The sequence below is a fragment of the Trichoplusia ni genome, chromosome 2, assembly GCF_003590095.1.
Source record: "Trichoplusia ni isolate ovarian cell line Hi5 chromosome 2, tn1, whole genome shotgun sequence".
In the NCBI taxonomy this organism is placed as follows: Eukaryota; Metazoa; Arthropoda; class Insecta; order Lepidoptera; family Noctuidae; genus Trichoplusia; species Trichoplusia ni.
In genome coordinates this window covers 14,826,924-14,845,877 of record NC_039479.1, presented here as the reverse complement: position 1 = coordinate 14,845,877, position 18,954 = coordinate 14,826,924, and the positions used below count along the sequence as shown (strand labels likewise).

General features: G+C 35.8%; 3 protein-coding genes across 5 annotated transcripts; 2 read left to right on the top strand and 1 right to left on the bottom strand.

Moving 5' to 3' along the window:
• The first annotated feature begins 192 nt into the window (after positions 1-192).
• On the top strand, positions 193-5,006 carry LOC113508354. Its single transcript, XM_026891331.1, has 10 exons — positions 193-353; positions 679-772; positions 1,062-1,124; positions 1,711-1,842; positions 1,959-2,103; positions 2,397-2,549; positions 2,915-3,152; positions 3,728-3,898; positions 4,392-4,511; positions 4,819-5,006. Exons 1-10 carry the CDS (start codon positions 253-255, stop codon positions 4,940-4,942), a joined length of 1,341 nt encoding a protein of 446 aa, XP_026747132.1. The 5' UTR covers positions 193-252; the 3' UTR covers positions 4,943-5,006.
• Positions 5,007-5,726: 720 nt separating this feature from the next.
• Positions 5,727-9,969, bottom strand: LOC113508356. 2 transcript variants are annotated; one of them, XM_026891333.1, is made up of 10 exons: positions 9,663-9,967; positions 8,980-9,076; positions 8,547-8,612; positions 8,003-8,134; positions 7,689-7,833; positions 7,469-7,621; positions 7,165-7,396; positions 6,732-6,896; positions 6,344-6,445; positions 5,728-6,110 (listed from the first exon to the last, which is right to left on the bottom strand). In XM_026891333.1, exons 1-10 carry the CDS (start codon positions 9,755-9,757, stop codon positions 5,987-5,989), a joined length of 1,311 nt encoding a protein of 436 aa, XP_026747134.1. In that variant the 5' UTR covers positions 9,758-9,967; the 3' UTR covers positions 5,728-5,986. The 2 variants fall into 2 exon arrangements, with proteins under 2 accessions (XP_026747135.1, XP_026747134.1); XM_026891334.1 differs by lacking the exon at positions 7,469-7,621 and having other exon boundaries at positions 5,727-6,110; positions 9,663-9,969.
• Positions 9,970-15,844: 5,875 nt separating this feature from the next.
• On the top strand, positions 15,845-18,179 carry LOC113508357. Of its 2 annotated transcripts, XM_026891335.1 has the most exons (5): positions 15,845-15,859; positions 16,031-16,419; positions 16,565-16,717; positions 17,348-17,474; positions 17,767-18,179. In XM_026891335.1, exons 2-5 carry the CDS (start codon positions 16,287-16,289, stop codon positions 17,909-17,911), a joined length of 558 nt encoding a protein of 185 aa, XP_026747136.1. In that variant the 5' UTR covers positions 15,845-15,859; positions 16,031-16,286; the 3' UTR covers positions 17,912-18,179. The 2 variants fall into 2 exon arrangements, with proteins under 2 accessions (XP_026747136.1, XP_026747137.1); XM_026891336.1 differs by lacking the exons at positions 15,845-15,859; positions 17,348-17,474; positions 17,767-18,179 and adding an exon at positions 16,842-17,104 and having other exon boundaries at positions 16,010-16,419.
• Positions 18,180-18,954: the final 775 nt, after the last annotated feature.

Below are 18,954 nucleotides of genomic sequence, written 5' to 3'. Positions count from 1 at the left end.
ATTTACTGTATAAATAAATGAAATTAATTTAAATATGTAGAATATCCGCAACAAACTTTTCGTATCAATTAATATTTATCTGTGCCGAAACGAATAAAAAAGTTACCGTAAGTCATTATTATTTATTTCGTCTTTTGACGTGTCGCGTGCTAGTTTTATATTATTAATTTATTTTTTGTAAAATATTATATATTTTTCTATTTTATTATACTTTTTGTACGTTATTTATTTTTGATACGTTATATTTAATCAATGGAATATCAGGATGACGACGACGATGATAGTTATGACGCAGTGTATGAAAACGGGCGTTGGGTGTGGGACGACGTTACTCGTCAACTCGTTTATAAGAAGTATGTTACTGTTTTTGATTTGTGTATTGTGTTTGTTACGTTTCAGTTTAGAAAAGGGACCTTGGAACTCTTAGAACTTATCCATGTTAGATCGCCACGGGAGACTGAGGAGAATGTCACAAATCACCGAGTGCACAGTTGCACTCTCTGTTATCCTATCGTAATAGAACGACAGGATACGCACACGAAATTCTAAAACTCAGTGCCTACCTTGGGATCAACTTTCCTTATACATACTATGAACGTCAAACTCCTTATACTTATAATAGAATTTGCAAATCATGTGATGCAGTCATTACAATACCTAACCTATGTTATTTTGTAGAGAAGCCCCTGAAGTGCCTCAAGAACGCGTGGCTATAGCTGTAGCGATCCTTGGTTCAGTAGAATTTAGAGAAGATATTGATTTAAACGAACAAGTGAGTACAAATTAGCAATTAGTAATCGAATGGGTTTGCGTATCTATACATCGCCGTGGACCTTCTAACGCGACTTAAAGTAAGTTGCAGATGTGAAAAAAAGAAAGCCATAATATGTGCTGTACCGCATTGTACACTGATTTACTCTTCCAACTGCAAAATTCATACTTACTACCCCTTCAGGGTATAGCCCGTTTTGACTGGCCACCATAGCGTCCTTCGAAAGAGATCCAAGTACTTTAGATTATCATAGTTATGAAACTTTGGTAATACTTTTTGGTAATTACAGCAAAGATTCCGGAAACGTATACAACGTAAGATTATTGAGGGCAATGATGTAGTCACTCTTCAGGTAATTTTTGGCTCTTAAATTTATTATACTTAGTGAAAAGTGAGAATATTTCTGATTTAAACCGGGTGATAATAATCACCAAATCTAGCAACAACTTTCGAATAAAGTAGAAATGAAAGTTCATACGTTTATCGTTAATCGATATAAAAGAATGAATGGATTAAAATCCTTTAGATTTATTTTCCAATCTTCTAAAGCAGGTTTTTCTCCTCTGAACGATAATTCTGACAAGGCAATTCTAAGCGAGCATATCGTAATGGTATGACGGGTATATTCCAAATGAAATACGAACACAACCCTCAAATCTGTTACAATCCAATTTACAATATTACCGTCAAGCCTGTATACCTAAAAGGGTAGATGGAAAAGTTTAACAGTCCAGGAAAATGATGCTTGTGCTCAGAAATTGTAACCTACGTAGAAAGGCCGAACTACTTGCAAGTATCCCCATTTAATCGTTAGACCCTAAGTTGTGTAATTTTAGTTCCAAACGCATTTTTCATTAAACACCCCAGAGGCGAAATCAGGCGGAGTCTGTTTTTTGTCTACTACTATTTTATCGATACTTATTTTCTAATGTTCACAGGATATAAAAGATGTAGTCCTTTTTACGGCCCCTCCCAAGATAGTCAAGCCAGTGATAATCCATCTTCTTCATTTGCCAGCAACCGAGCGCTTACTCCGAGCTCTCATATTCTTCTGCCAATACTATTTACAGGTTCAGTATAATTTAGCTTGAAACCTCTCTTAATTCAATTTATATTTCTTCAGATTAATTTTCTTTCAATTATGAAAACGTAGGTAAAGATAAATGATTTATCGCTTTTTTTTCAGACATTAGACTTAATGAGCCTACGTACGTTGGAACTCCTTGGTAAAATACGCACTCCTAAGAGTGATGAAACGGAATTCGAATTTCTAGAAAACCTACAAGATCTCCGTCTACTCGTTGCCAAAGAATACTCTAATGTTATAATGGGTATATTACTAAATTTAAATATTTCATTTAATACTTACTTAGGTTTGAAGAAAATTGATTCTCTATAAAAAACATAGCGTCCACAATAACAATAAGTGAAATACTAGCTTAGTCACAAACCTGAAAACCCGAGCGAGCACTCATTTTTTCCAGTAATGCGTGGTTCTGAGGGAATCCCCTTTGTACTGTAATAAAATTTGGTTAGTTTATGATAAATAAAAATAAGTTTATTTATAAGAACGTCCATAGATTTTCGATTACTGTCTTGTTTTAAAAAAATCACATTTTAAAAGGTTTCGGGGAATTCGCAAAATTACATCACATGGGTGCCTTAAAGAAATCACGCTCTTTATCGAAGAGGGAAAGCTTGGTGTTTGAGACGTTCATCCGAATCAGCATTCAGATCATATGGATCGCGCTCGGCCGTAAATCGTTTAGCCAAATTGGTAAGTATTATTGAAACCAACCATAAATTCGTCACCCACATGAAATCTTTTACAACTCCCCTAATAACTTTCCAGAAGTTTTACGGCAAACACTTCCTTTTGCTTTTAGTGCAGTGCTCAAATGTACAGAGTTTATGGCTAAACTTAAAGTCCTTATGAAAAACATAAAAAAATATGTTTTTTTCATATTTCGCATGCTATAAAGAGAGTTAGTTCCTTATTCATTTAAAAACTGAATATTTGCTATAGTGCTTTGGGTGTTGAAGATTCAAAGGATTCAGCGCCATAAAAAGACCAAACAAGGGTTCAAGTTGTTATCAGTTTGCATAAAAAAGATTATCATATATAAAAGAACTTTCTTTCAGAAATTGAAGTTAATAGAATATTTAAGTCTTCAATATTCAATTCAGCGGAACATAAGCTAAGTAAGGAAACGAAAAATAAATTGGCCGTAACCAATCCAAATGAAAAAGCGGTGTTACTTGGGCAGTGCATGCAAAAGAGACACAAGGTGAATGTGCTATCGCCTCTTATGGACGAAGTACATTGCCATAGGTACATTGATCACCGAATATATGGATTGGGGATCATAAAATATCCAAGGTATGATTATTAATGAGGTTTAAGACAATACCGTAAAACGGGATGTTTTTTAGACTAAATTAATAGCCTTAAATATATCCCTTTCCAAAATTCGTTTCTATTTACCCCGACGGTCCTATTTATCCCGTTTTACTCAGTACTAATGTTTCATTATATACCGTATTTACTTAACCCCTGACGTATAAGTTACCCGCATGAAAAAATATCAAAATAGCAGTCAAGGGCGAGTGAGACTCGCTAAACTGAGAACTCCAAACAAATAAACTAAACAGTCTAAAGAAAAACTTTGAAGAGAAAATGATCACCATCAAATGTATGATCTTCCCGATTGCTACTTAACCTCTATTTTTATTGTCCTTTGGTATTTGCTGCAGGGAAATTTTCCCTGGTGAGAGACGGACGGAAAGACGGACAAATAACTTTAGTAATATGGTGACCTTTTAACCCTTCTGGTGAAGACTCCAAAAAAATCGTTTCCATCGTAGATTTTAACTTATATCCAACTTATTTTTGAATTTGCTTTTGACATCGAGTTGTTCCAAACATAATAAAGCTAAACGAAAAACAAATTTCAGCATAAGTCCACGTCATCGTTACCTGGAGAATGCGATATCGTTGCCTGAACATCAATTGGAAGATGTAAATATGTCTGTGGGCATACTAGGTTTGCCCAGAGAAAATTTTGATATTTTGCTGAAAGAAATCAAATTTATAAGCGCCTCTTCTTCAAATGTCAGCGTAAACAAGTAAGTGTAGCCGTTGATAATCGAATAAACTGAATGTGCAACTGAAGCAGCTAGTCGGACTGATGCCGTTGTACGGCGAATAGCATTATTAATAATAATAAATAAATGCGGACAACATCACATACATTGTTCTGAACCCAAAGTAAGTTGCTGAAGCACTTGTGTTATGTAATTCAGATACGAGCTAGCAACACCTTGAAACCGGTGCGTACGCCACTCGACCACGAAATCACAGACCACACGTGCCGTGGGTTTGATCCCCGCTTAGGACTATCATTTATCTGAACCGAGTTCAGGTTTCTTTGGGGATATAACTAGAATATTTGTAAAAAAAATCCCGCGACACACGGATTAAATTCCTGAAAGCGGGAGTCGTTTCACATAAAAAAACAACACTGACTTTTAGAAGTCATGTAAGGTGAACCAAACTTATTAATAACTTTATATTGTCCAGTTCTTACGTACAATTTCATCATAATGTCATATTTGATAGACAACCGTCCAGACCAACGAACGTGACAAAATCTATGCGAAAAAGTTTAATTGTGGCTGGACCCACATTCAAAGACATCGTGATACCTTCGAAGCAAGAAGATGACTATCCATTAGAAACGTAAGCAGCTACTTTTCCAGTAGTTTATATAAAATACACCCAATTTATTCTGTGAACCATCTATACATAGTTATAATCAATAGAAGGTATTTCCACGACATTTTCACATGATTTGTGGTAAAAAAACTCAGAAGACTGGAACAGAATTATTTTTTGTATTATATTAAGTACACCAAAGCGAAGAGATCAGGATGATTCCCCGAAGTTTAATGAAGAGAGTCTGTGGAAAGACGACATCTGGTCTTCTTAACGCTTTAGTTAAAATCGGGCTTTAGTCTCGATAAATGTATATTCTTTAATTTTTCAGGTGTCCGGACTTCCCAACTGAATCGATGCCTCGTCGACCTTGCGATGAACTACAGCGACAAAAATGGATGAAGAGGATACAACGAATTCAATACAGGCAAAGGGCACACCAAAAGCACGTTTAGTTGCACGACAACCGTTTGACCGACGAACGATTTATCAGAAAATAAAATTTTATCACTACAAAAATTATTTTTATCCAATACATTATACTTCCCCTAATTCAAAATAATTAAATGAATAAATAAATAGCGTTACAAATCGTATAAAATATTCGATATTGTTTTAGAAACTCTCCTTCTGATCTAAGTACTCATCGTCCTATCAAGTCTCCAACACAAGAGCTCTTTAAAGCTCATATAGAAAATTGGTAACGTTATGAGGAGTGAGAAGAAAATGGCCAAGAGCTTGCCACCAGGTCTTAAAATTATATTATTGTTAGTGAAAGCGTCACAGTGTACGGCATCTTTGTACACCCGCATCAAGATTACTTAAGACATTGTGCAAGGCCTCCATAATCTATCATGAGGTACTCAGTACCAGTAATACAAAACTTTAATTTTCGTAGAAACACGGTTTTACTCGTGGAACTACAAGCCTTAATTTCTAAATGTCAGTCTTCCAACTGCCTGTCAATACCTTTTCTGACGGCTCCTCAAGACACAATTATCGTGTCAATTGTTGATTGTCAGAAACTGATTACTGATAATATCAAATACAGCTAGAAATAATCTGTAGTTCGTATCATGAATAACTAATACACAAAAATTACAAGTCCGTAAATAGCTTAAGAATGTATTGAAAATGTAACAATAAGTAACTATAACCACTTGTTAAGAAAATCATGTGCTTAATAATAACAATTACAAATAAAACAAAATTATATCTAAGAATGTAAGATAGAATATAATATTAATAAAAAATAAATATACTAGGCATATTAATAAAGAATACTTATAAAAAATAGCATGTCAACATGTCAAAATAGCGTCAAAATAGTATCTACCAAAAATGACATATTTGGCTGAATTCAATCTCTGATGCGATTTCTAGCCTTGGTATTGTATGCTTTGTTACTAGAGTCTTAATACATGACCATAACCTTTCCGTCTTCGAGAGCTTTGAGGAAGTAACCGCTGAACTAATGAGCACTAATATCTCGTGTTGCTTCAATGAGTCGGTGGGGGAGGATTCAACAGCTTCACTAGTCGGTTCTGCCAGCGACGACGTTGAACATCACTTATCGGGTTATTCTTCTCAGACTTATCAGGGAAGTGTGGAGGAAAGTATACACTACAATAAATAAAATAAACATTAAAAACAGAAATGTACTACATACTTGCTATGCTCTTGTCGTATTTTGTCCGAAAATCCAGCATCAAGTAAGCGTTTCCAAGTCCAATATTATGGACCCAGATTTGCAAGAAAAGAACTGATACTTTTCAATGATACTTACGGAGCATAAAGTCTTTTATCTGCATATTTTCATAAATGAAGTACCTCGCATAAAATTAAAAGATACATACTCTTTTATATCCTTAGGAGGTATTACTAATGGGGGATATAGCTGCTGCGGAACAGTGGATTTTCTAACTGAAGTCTTTGAGCTGTGTCCACTGTGAGATGACCTATAAAAAGAAAATTTTATGCATCACCCCCAATAAGGTATTTGACAAAATAACTGCTAAGTCCATCAAGGCACATATCCGAAACATATTGAATAAGTATTTTTTCTTTTATCTCGTTAACAAAAAGTGAAGGGGTTACAGTGACTTAAAATGTCCTGTGACGTCACTTACCAGTACGCCTTTCTCCTAGCACTTTTTGAACTGCTCTGAACTTCACAGATCTATATTATAAGATTAAGTCAATTAAGTAATTTAAATAATTAAATAGTGGGAACGGCCAGCTTACATGGAAGCCTTCGATTTCGTTTCAACTGATACTGTGACCGGCCTGAGCATGGTGTCGAAACCTGAACGAGGCATTCCAATGATACCTAGCGTGAAATGGGATTCCATTAAAATTTCTTCTGGGCCAGATACAGCCACATGCAAATACTGTAACCGGTTTGTAGTCCTGGAAGAAAAGCGTTTCCGATCGAATTAGTAAACATAGAATAATCTTAATGTGTCTAAGCCTTTGTATGTATGGATTTATGGATGCATGGACGTCTCTTACACTTAAAAACCACGAAAAGGGTTTAGACTAAACTTGGTACACAGACAGTTTATAACCAGGAATGTATCTCCCGATTTTATGTTCCCATGGGCTCATTCTCGATATATAGCGGGCGGAGCCGCAGACAACAGCTAGTATTTACATAATATGATTTCATATGTCTTACTCTGGATACTTGACAACTCCTAGTCCTAATAAACGATAGTCAATCGGCCTATGACAGAACACCTCATTCATGAGAGGAGAACGAGTATTGAGTTTCTTGTCTTGTCGACGTACACAGGGCCCGAGCAGCACTGCTTGCTCTTCCGCAATCATTTTCGATATATATCCAGTTTTCAAAGTGTGTTCTATTTCGTTAAAAATCTCCGACTTGAATATACGGTGGGTTTCCAACTCTAAAAGTTTATGGACAATAATTACTTTAAGAATTTTGCGCAATATTTATCGTAAATTAAAAATAAGATCACCAATTTGATGGAAACTCCTGCGTCCTAAAGCCAGCCATACAATTTGTACACTCATGCGTAGCAGAGTTTCAAACAGCCTAGCATCTTTATCCGATAATGATTGTAGTTTTTTCTGCGGACCCATATGGTGAAATTTCTTCGTGTCAGCCCCACCTAGCCAAATAAACGTTTAAAAACTATCCCATTCACGATTCATAAAAAATCACACAGATTTTCTTACCAATGAGCATAATGCAATATTCTTTAGCAACTAATACTCTTAAATCTGCTAAATTGTCACGATACTCGTTTTCGATATGTTCACAATCTGGAGTTCTCACTTTAGTGTCGAGCTCAATCATACGTATCGCCATTTCATCTGCTACCTAAAAGGAAACTGTATTAAAAGTATTTCAGTACATCAGATTAAAAACTGACATTCTAATCATTACTTATGTCTTTTTAATAAGAAGTTAATCAATGAGATGAGTGTTTTCATAATTATCCATTAAAATTAGTATTCAACAGTTTGTCAAAGTAAAAGGAATGATATACCTGTAAATAGTAGGCGCAGCAAAGAATAAGTGCTCTTAGAAACCGTTCCGTTGTTGGTATATGCAGGACATTGATCAGCATTGGACTCAAAATGCTGACTGGTGCAGTGTATAATGCTATATCCTTAATATCCTAAGAATTTTAAAGAGAAGATCAATATTAATAATTATGTTTAATTCAATCCAAAGGCTTTTCTACACAAGAAAATTTACCGCCAAACCAACTTACAGATGATTATACAAAGAGCACGCGTAGCTGGGTGATAACCAACTGATAAAACCATTGGACTGCCAAGCCAAAGAATCAAATTCATATTCGAGTAACAAAGTAATAATAATTATTAACCATCTTAAAACACTGAAGGAAAACATGGCCAAGAAACAGGGGAAACCTGATCAATTTTGAGGAACGTGTAAAGCCACGTCAGAGACTTCAGGCGTAATAAACTCTGGCATGAGGATGTGTATCAACCATACAAAAAGACATTAAAAACTAAAGTTGTCATGAAAGCGTAACTGGCATTGCAAGTTATTGTGCTACATACCTGTAAGGTAATAACATCTGGTTGTCCGGGCTTTAACTTCCTTTGATAACGTCTTCGATAACGAATCTGAAAAAGTAATAATTTAGGCATATTTAGGTACGCCAACAAAATGTAATGAATAATAAACATCACACACTAAACAATTATAAGGTGTTCGATGCCTGAAACTATCGCTGCGCGTAAAACGGCCTTTAGAGCGTTAATAAATATTGAGATATAAAATATTACGTGTAACATCATACAATGAAATCGTCACATCATATAAAATAAAATTGTGATCTCAAATATTTATTTATCGACTTATACCAACCTACTAATTACAGCTCCTAAGACTGTGTGGTTATATTTATTACTTACACCTTATTGAATATTCACCAATGATTATGTAAATAAAATTCATATTCCGTTATCATAATAATAAATTCAAAATCACCTGTTCAATTAAATCAACGTCATCTCTGAACTCAATATTCCCGGTCGGCGCTTTGGCGGTCATTTGTATAGTCTCTATCAGTTTCGGAGGTATATCACTGTAAAGTTACGAAAACAAAAGCATATACTGCCACAGACGGCAAGAGAAAATAGGGTTAAAGATTAAAGATCTCTAGAAAAACTTAGTTATTACCTAGAGATCTTTCTTTTCACTTTTAAAAATCAAAATCAAGGACATTTAATCAAATGAGGCTACTAAGGAGTACTTTTTGAATGTCAAATTTTGGTCAACAACCAGATTCGCCCGCCCTTTACCACATATGAAACTTTACGTCTTTTTATTATGAATATAGATGTCGTTGTTGTACTCTAACACCTTTAATTAGGGGCGTGGCAAAGCGCAGTATTAGTGCAACTTGCCAGCTGTGGTGCACTAGCCTCAACTCTACAAGTCCTCACAACAATTTCTTGAAGATTGGCCTTTAGACTTCCTAGTTTGAACCCCAAAGTTTTATCAAAAATATTAAAAAGCAATTATCCCATGCCAGTTTCATCACGATGACAAAAACTAAAGTGAAGGGACCGGCATTTAACACGACCTTTTAAGTCAAACTCCCAGAGCCCACCCGTATGATAGGACGAAGTAAAAGGTACCAAAATAAAGAAGGTAACCTAACAGCTTACCTAACAAAGGCCAACGCTTGTGCGTTGTCGTCCCACACCCAGTGCCCATCCTCGTACATACCCCCAAAAGCCCCCTCATCGTCATCATCAGCCATTTATATCAAATCAAAATTATAAAATAAACACTATTTTATAAAGTTTCATGTAAATCTTATAAATTGACACTTTAGTGATATGACAAATGTCATCACGTGAGTCAAGAAACTTGTATTTTTCAAAAACGTTTTGTCAAAATTTAATTAAGAATCCAGGTTACATTAAAAACTTTTTGTTTCGTTTGACTCGGGAATGTTGTTTCGTATTGAATAATTTTATACTCATAATCCCTGCTAAAAATAAATATTAAACTTTCGACTAAAATTTGCAAACAAACGCTTGTTCTTATAGAGTAACTGAAATATTACTAAAGATCTAACATTTACTTCACAAGTCACATTTTCCTTAAATCTTGAAGATTCATCGGCGCATGACTTATGATGTTCAATATTTCAACTTCTTATTCATGATTATAATTCATGGACAGCTATAACTTGCAAATCGGAATCTCTATCGAGCGTGTTTGTAAGTTTGGCAGAATTTACGACGTCACTAGTAAGTTTGCTCTCGGCGCCACTGAATATAAAGTTATGTTAATGTTACTAGTGCATCCAACTCCGGACCTTAAAACTTATAAAACGCTCTAACTTATTTCCAATTCGGGATAAAAGCTATTGTGCATATATCGTAAAAGGAGCGAGCACTTACGTGCATTTAACGTTTGGGAGTGTATGTATAAGTGAATGTCGAGGCAAGTTAGTCAATAGAGTTTTCATATCACAAACAAACAATACAACGCCGCGAGTCAGGCAGTGTTAGCTCTATCTCAGGCTAGCTGTAGAGTCGCTGATTATTGCAAAACGAGAAAACAGCATAAAACCGAGCACAGAAAACTTGTTAGAAAACTGAGTAAGTGCTTAGTGCAGTTTACCTATTCACTGGTGCTTTTCTTTACTCTCTGGAATGGACGATAAAATCGCTTAGAATTTCCACCCGCATTTGAAAGCAAACGTTGGGAAAACATCAATTTCAGGTACAGCGTATCAAAGTGTGCCAAATATGTCGAAAGGTGAGGGGTAAATAACCTTAGGCGCCAGTTTTTACATGAATAAATTGAGAATTTTGAGCATGTATGTCACTTGTGTTAATTCATTGAATTGGCTGTCACACACGATCGCACATAAGGCTGTGATGCGGTGCTTTGATCGTGTGCGCTCTGCCATGTGATTAAATGAGTATCTACTTAGTTTAGCACACGGATAGGGATTAACGCGGTTACCTACAGGGACCCATTAAAACATTCAATGTGGACGTGTGTGCCTAGGGTGAGCGTTCCGCTTCCTTGTTAGAACAATCGATAATTAGAAATTGTTTATTGTATAAATGTAGTTCAGACTTGAAATATATCTGTTATATATAGCATTGATGCATAACACACATAAATTAACATTTTAACGACTATCTCAGTAAGAAATTTGATCGTTCTGTCGCGGGCCTTTCAGGGAATTAAACCCGCGATACGTCGCGCTTGGTGGGTTTGGTGTTTTTATCGTTTACCAGTGGCTATCCATGCATTATATGATCAATTTCTAAAACTCGAAGATAGGTATGGCAGTTCTATAATTTCACAAAAATATCCTTTTCAGTGCTAAAACACGAAACCACTAAACATACAAGTTTTGTACGTCAGGGTTTATCATAAAAACTGTTTAAAATTAACCATTTACTATGCAACAGCCTAGCGTAACACCACCTGCGACCCGGTGGGCTGTACCCGAAACAAAGTAATTAATACAACTATAACTTAAGTTATTAAAATGCCGTCCCCGGTACATGTTGAAGTTCGGGCACATTGTGAATTCATGGGAACATTGACATGAAAATACGGCAGTGTGGCGATTTTTAAACGTGGTAAGTATCTGAAATACGGTATATTTAAATATTTTCGATATACATATTTAAATATTTTTATGCATTTTTTTTTAAACCCAAACCTTTTTCTTTACACGTTTCTTGATAGAGCTAACTAGTTGTTAGCTCTATCAAGAAATGTGTAAAGACTGTGTACTTATTCTAGATACCAGATTGAGTAGCAGTACTTACGTAACGTACGTTTTTACGAAGTTTGCTTAGCACGTTTTGGTACCTACTTGTAAGGCTGAGAGTAATGCGATGCATGCATCTAAATAGACTTTATACACACCAGTTGAGGTCACCAGCCAGCCTACTGTTCGCTACATGTCGCAGGTTCGATGCCAGCTTAGCAAAAGCGAGTGTGTGATCTTCGAATGCTTTCTGAGTCTGAGTGTCACTGTGCTAGTACTAAAGTCCACAGTGTGGAAGCAGTTTGAAAAAAAACGATATTATGTCAAAAATGTTACGTATCTGAAACAACAACAATTTTCATTGAAATTCACACATTGCTCGCATGTCACTCCACTAACATTTAGTGCAACACACAAAGCAAACGAGTTACTATGATAGCGAACATATTTCTAACTCGATGAACATTCTTTCCAATTTCATTCGGTTTGTTCCATTCCCACTGCAAAGCAAACTGGCTGCCTACGATCATCTTTTAAAGTTATATAATTGCTGTTGTGGGAACGGTACAGCGCACTACACAGCGTAGAGCGCCATCTCTCTTCAATAACTGAAATAATATTACTTTAAAACGTGATGGTAGACCCTCTGCACTCTCATTCATTTATTATGACACAGAGCACACTGTGACGCAGCGATAGATGCTGTTTTTAATTAGTTACAGTTTAAATATTGCTCTCCAGGTGCTGAAGTTTCATTCATTCCGAATGTTATAGTTGTTGGCTTTTTGATTATGTTATTTGTGAACTGTCACTGTTAGATTTGTTGTTTTTTGATAACTGTCGACTCTTTTCTAGTATGAGCAGTATTTATCTTGATTATCATCAAATATTAGAAAGCACTAGCAATCTGATCGGTCATGGGTTAATAAAATCGAAATCTATTTTCCTAGACAAACGCACAGCTCTACTTCATATACCTCTCCATAAACTCCCCGCAATGAGTAAAGCCCGAACATACCTATAGCTACAATACAACTATTGAGTACACAATAGCAGTCTAATACAATTTTCATCGAACCTGCAACATTTTCCTGATGAACTTTATATTATTGCATCGGAATATCTAGGTTAAAAGCCAGGGAAATTTAATAAAGAGCGAGTCGATTGCATTCTATGAAATCAAAAGCTACTCGGTGTTGATACAAGGATGAAGTATACCTACTCGTGGGGAAGCACGTTTCGTACTGGTATAATCCTTCGCCGGGAGCGATGTTCAATCTACTCTGGGTCATAAACCGGTGTTCCGCGGACGTAAACTGTGCTACGTGAGCTCGCAAAGCGGATGCCAAGACATTGGATGCTAGCGTTGTGTACATCTGTTATAAAACTTTCACATTATACTCGCTTGTAAACGCTTTTAAATGCGGGTAAGGTAAATTGTTGTGTGTTATCAACCCCTCTACCCAAGTGATACTTCTACAATCGTTAGCTTTGGTACAAAACAGTCAATGTACGAAAATGTTTCATTTAGCTGCGCGATTTTGAAATGTCATCTCCAAAAATTCGAGCGTTTTCTATCAACGCTATGTAATATCACATTTTATAAATTCTTACATTCGTTCAGTCCATCTATAGCAAAGGAATAAAAACTTCCGTTACCTCCATGCAAAGATAAGATTAAATAAATTTTCGCCTACAAGTATATGAAAAGTTTAGGAAACTTCGTAATGTGCTAAGTCGAAATAAATTGCTATGAAACTTTCAACGAAATTAATAGGCCAAACAAATTAAGAAAGTTCTATAAAAGTTATTAGGCTGTAATTTTAAGTTGTAAACTAACACTACAATTTATTATTGAGTCCATGAGGTCAGTTTAGAAAAGTTGGTGTTTAAAACTGATAGAAAATTAAAGTGTATAATTATTTATTTTGTAAGGAGATTGTCGATATGAAAATTGAAGAGCGCAAATATATTTAGTCTTGGATTTTTTGTTGTAACCTTCAAAATAGTACTCTATAACTAAGACAGTAAAGTTCAGCATTCTTTGAACATAAAGATGAGTGAACACGGCTCTAAATTGTTCCGATTAAATGAAATAAAACAAAAGGATCGATCAACAAGTAAGTGCAAGTCACTTATCAAACATGTTTATGCTCTTAGTTCTAAGTGATACTGTAGTAGCTTTGGATCTTAGTACATGAGACCACGCCAGTTCATTTAACCCATTCCTCTTTATTTTTTCCCGTATTTTTGAAGTACAAACAGATGTCAAAGTTGAATCCTCCCGTAGGCCTCTTCCGTGGCTTGACACATCTTGAAAATTGTTAGTTGTTCTGGTTTCCTTTCGTTGTTTTCCTTCGCCATTTTTCAAGTGTAGTAACCCTATGATATGCAAATTAATTTGAGAACAAAAACAAGTTCTCCGATTGGAGCCTACGATCGTTGAATGGCAGTCCAAATGTCATACTATAGGTTTATATTGTGGCAGTAAGTTGATTAAAAAAGGTCGGGTATAAGGACTGGAGTTGCCTGATGTACTCCTAATAAGGGGGCTAAGCGTCTTTCGGGTCATCATCAAGCAATAGTTTCCTGGACTCCATTTGGACGATGGTGATCTTGTCTGATTGCTCGGCGTATTGTGAGAATGGGTAAGTTATACCTTAAGTCAATTAATAAATAGCCTATAAATTTCATATAACTATAACACAAACAAAAATAAGCAGAAAACATGCAATTATTATAGTCAATCAAAACAATTTCATAACGAAATGATAAATTCATATTTGGATAAGCATTATTTTATGTGCGCTGTCAGTTTCCATTGCTATAACTAGCAAATTAAGTCTCAAAATGCTAAATTATATGCTGAATAAACGAACACATTTCGGTACATTAAACTTTTATTTTCAAATTTCCGATCTATTGAGTGAACCGATTAAACCTATTACCAATAACTTTACGTGTCTGCTGAGCTGTGAATTAGTAAAAAAAAGCAAAATTTCTAAATGATTGATAACAACAAATTATTTCAGACATTCTATGTTTCGAGACTAGAGTTTTTAGAAAAGTGTAAGTGCAAAGTACCTTTAGGGTCCTCAAAACATTCCAAAAAGCATTTTTGCAATACAGCCTTCAAATACCTTATTATATAATCATACGACATTCGATATAAAACACAGTGAATTTACAAATACTGGTTACAAAGTGGGTGAAAGAAGATAACATACTCCTTGGAATAAAATCACAAAAAAAAAACTTTGTTATTTCATGTGACGCATTCGGTAATAAGCACGACTCGTTGATGTCAGAGAAGAGATTGACGATATTATATTAGTAGTATTAGTAGTTACTTAGCTTAAGTTCAAGATGGAAGACGACGACGAAGCTATGTATCGAGGCCTGTATGAGAATGGTCGCTGGATTTGGGACGACAGAACTAAACGAATGGTGTTTTTGAGGTAATTTGCCTCTGTCTCATATGCTACTGGTTCATCACACCAGATCTACGGGATGATCTTCTAAAATAACAAAAACAAGTAATGGAAATCATTACCACATTGTTTTTAGTAAAGTACAAAAATATTATATTAAAAAGAAACCTTACAGTGCTTTAGTTATTAATAGATTACGAAATTTTAACGTAACACAACCGTTACGTTAAGAATGTGTGGACTTTGTAATGTTTTCTCTAACTTGCGTGACCCCTATGGTACTATTAAAAATAATATCGTAATTTTCAGTAACCTGCAATCTAAAATTGACGATTTCGGTTTATATACCTGCCCGGAGAGGGCTGGTGTGATCGAATTTCGAGAGGACATTGATGTGATTGAACAGGTAACTACAATGTTTGTATTTAGAGCTAAATTATTGATAGCACTAATAAAAAAATCGATTTACCAGAATAATGATGCAGTATAAATCAGAAACTAAAGGAAAAAAATAAGTTCTTTAGTTATGGATTCCTGACCTCCACAAAGGTTGCCACAGGGTGCGATGTTTTCGTAATTTTAATATTTACGGGCTATAACCTTTAACAGCTATTTACAGATGCGTTACCGGCGATACTTTCAACGGAAACTGCAGCCTGGACAGAATAACGTGGTTACATTACAGGTAAATTACTCCTGCCAACATTTTATGTCCCCATTAGCGGATGTCGTCTGTCTGAACCTATAACAAATAACATGATTATTTTTTATTTCGTTCACCTACAAATCTCTTAGAATTTTCCCTGAAAAGACATTATTTTATTTTATACTTTGTTATACATATTGTTTATTTCAGGATATAAAAGATTTAGTTCTTTATACTGCACCCGTAAATTTTCTGAGCGTAAGGCTGATAAACAGGGTGCATACTGCAACATCGGACAGATTTCTCAGGGCACTTGTTCTTTATTGTGCCTACCAAATACAGGTACAGAAATCCTTTGTCCATTTTTTATTTAATATAACTAGTCTTAGAATATGCCACAGGAGAAAGCCCACTCCTTATGTTAAGTTCTAAAAATTATATGTTTATTGTTTAGATAGGGAACGAAATGGAGAATCGTAATGTGGAACTCTTGACTAAAGTGAAAACTCCCGCTGGTGAAAGATTGGAGGAAGAGTACCGTGAAAATATAGGTGATATAAGAATACTGCTAGCTAAGGAATATTGCACAATGCTTGTTGGTGAGTAAAGCAATAATAAAAAAACGATTGGACAGTTTCTATTGAGATGTCACCCTGCTGCTAATTCAGGGTGCTTTGGTGATATATTTTGAGCTTAAAGCATACACACACGAACTATTGCCTTCATAATATTAATGTTTTATAGGTGCTGGAGACCAAAAGGCATACCATCATATGGGCCCACTAAAGAAGCGACGTTCGTTGCTTGCAAAAGATGCTCAAACATTTGAAGCGTACATACGAGTAAGCGTGCAAGTTGTTTATTTGGCGCTTGGACGAAGACACTATCAAGAAATAGGTAACACCATTATATAAATCTTCTTCTCCTTTAAGGGGCATAAGCATTTTGAATGTTCGTTAATTTAATGGTTTGCTATTGGCACTCGCATTTATCACGAAATAAAAGGCTAATATTTTTTTAGAAACTGAAACCCATCGTCTTTTGAAATCGGCCACGTTTAACGCAATAAAACACAAGGCTATGCGCGCCCATTCTGGAACCCCAGCCAAGCAAACACGTACTACAGAAATACTTATGGGTACTTGTTTGCGCCGAGACAGACATCTTCTCACCCACTCGCCTCTTATGAACGAGTTATTCTGTACTAGACCTATTGATTACAGATTAAAAGGAATCGGGGTTGTTAAATATCCAGAGTAATTTAATTATCTCACTATATATATATATAAGCAAGCTCTGTAATATTTATCATACTTGTAGAGTCGTATGTAAGGCACCACGTATCATAGTATTATAAAAAAGCTATTAGTGTTTTAGTGACAATTTATTGTAATGGATGTCAGTAGTACCTACCACCACTTTTTATTTTTGTACATACATTGATTTGAATAGGGCCAAATAATGCAAGAGACGATTTTCATTTTAGCCTTACACCTCGACTCCTCTTTTTCTACCATGCCATTGCAGCTCCAGAGGAAATTATGGCAGATAACAATATCGCTATAGGTATAATTGGAATGGCTCGCACAAAATTCGATACAATGCTTAGAATTCTCCCACCAGCACCGGCGACTGACGGAAAATCAAGAACAATGTTCGTATATTTTAGTTCATAATAAGTTTATTTAATGAAAGTGATGTGTCGATACTAAAGAGCCATCATCTGACAGAAAGCACAATAATAATTTTACGATAATACGTAAATTGCACAGAACATGCATGCAATATTGACGTGACTGTGTTGGGATTTCAACGCTCGGAAAATCCTGTAACCTAGAAAACCTTGTAAAATATTATTTTTTAAATACACCAGTATGTAAAAAAGACACTTATAACGCTCAGTGGAAGGATGTTTCGTTTTAATAATTGTATTTTCATTTACCCAGGTCGCAAATCTTCAGTAAACAGAGTGCAATGATAATGAGGAAATCTCTTAGTACGTTGAAGAAGGGGTTGTATCCTGAAATTGCTATACCTCCGAAGGACTCCATAGAGTTAATATTCGTTATTCTCCATAAATTATATTCTTGACTTAAATATTCTCTAGGATATAGTGTAGTAATAATTATGATTTTTCCATAATTTACAGGACCACCATGCCAAAAGGTTTCGTTGAAGAGCCAGAGGATTTAAACCCAGTGAATGACGTTCAACGCCGTGTCTGGCAAAATAGGTTTAAGTCAATGATGGTCTTGTTGACCCAACGTCGAAGACGCTAGATTTACGTGTACGTAGTCTAAGGAATGTGAATAGTTTTAACGACCACCTTAGAAATAAAGCGTAACACTTACGATTTAAATTGTCATTTGTTTTTTTTTTCCAATGGTATTCTACCGGCACGGGGAAATGCCGCATGCTTGATCAATCCTACACGATATTTTTAATTCTATTACGAGCAACATTCAAAAATCTTTAAAATGTGACTAATTAATGTGATCAGTTGCTCTGTAGGCAATTTCCTATAAGATTTGCAAAGTTTGACTTGCACTTGAACAAGACTATGAAAGAACCCTTGGCACCTGCCTTTCTACACATGGTAACATAGATAAATCAGCAGACGATGACTCGCCGCTCACTTGAAGGAAAATACCAGTGAGCGTGGCAAGGGGTATATAGCTTTCGTGGCCCTTCTCTAGCCAAATAAAATGACCCCCTGGGGCATATAGATTCTATTATCTACTCGCAAACAGCTCGCCACAAGCTCAGCCCTTTTCTTTAGGATGAGAAATCATCAAAATACTTACTTCCGGAACCGTGCAACTAGAGTCAGTAATGTAACTTATGTAACGTTTTAAAAGTGCCTGAAAAACGGCATATTTGAAATAAAACTTTTGATTTGATTTGACTTCCACTCTCGGACCTTCCACTTTAGATTAAGCGGAAGGGACGAGAAGGGAGTGTACTCATGTTCAGCCTCCTCCTTTGCTAGCACAACTGCTTCGCAGAAGGAGGCGACTGGTTGTCTTTTCGGACCGGACAGACGCGATAGTCACTGTCGCCAATCGCCGCTACGAGGGCGCTACCCATGCAGGGCAGACTTCCACCGTATTTCACTATGCTTTCCAGGTGATCCT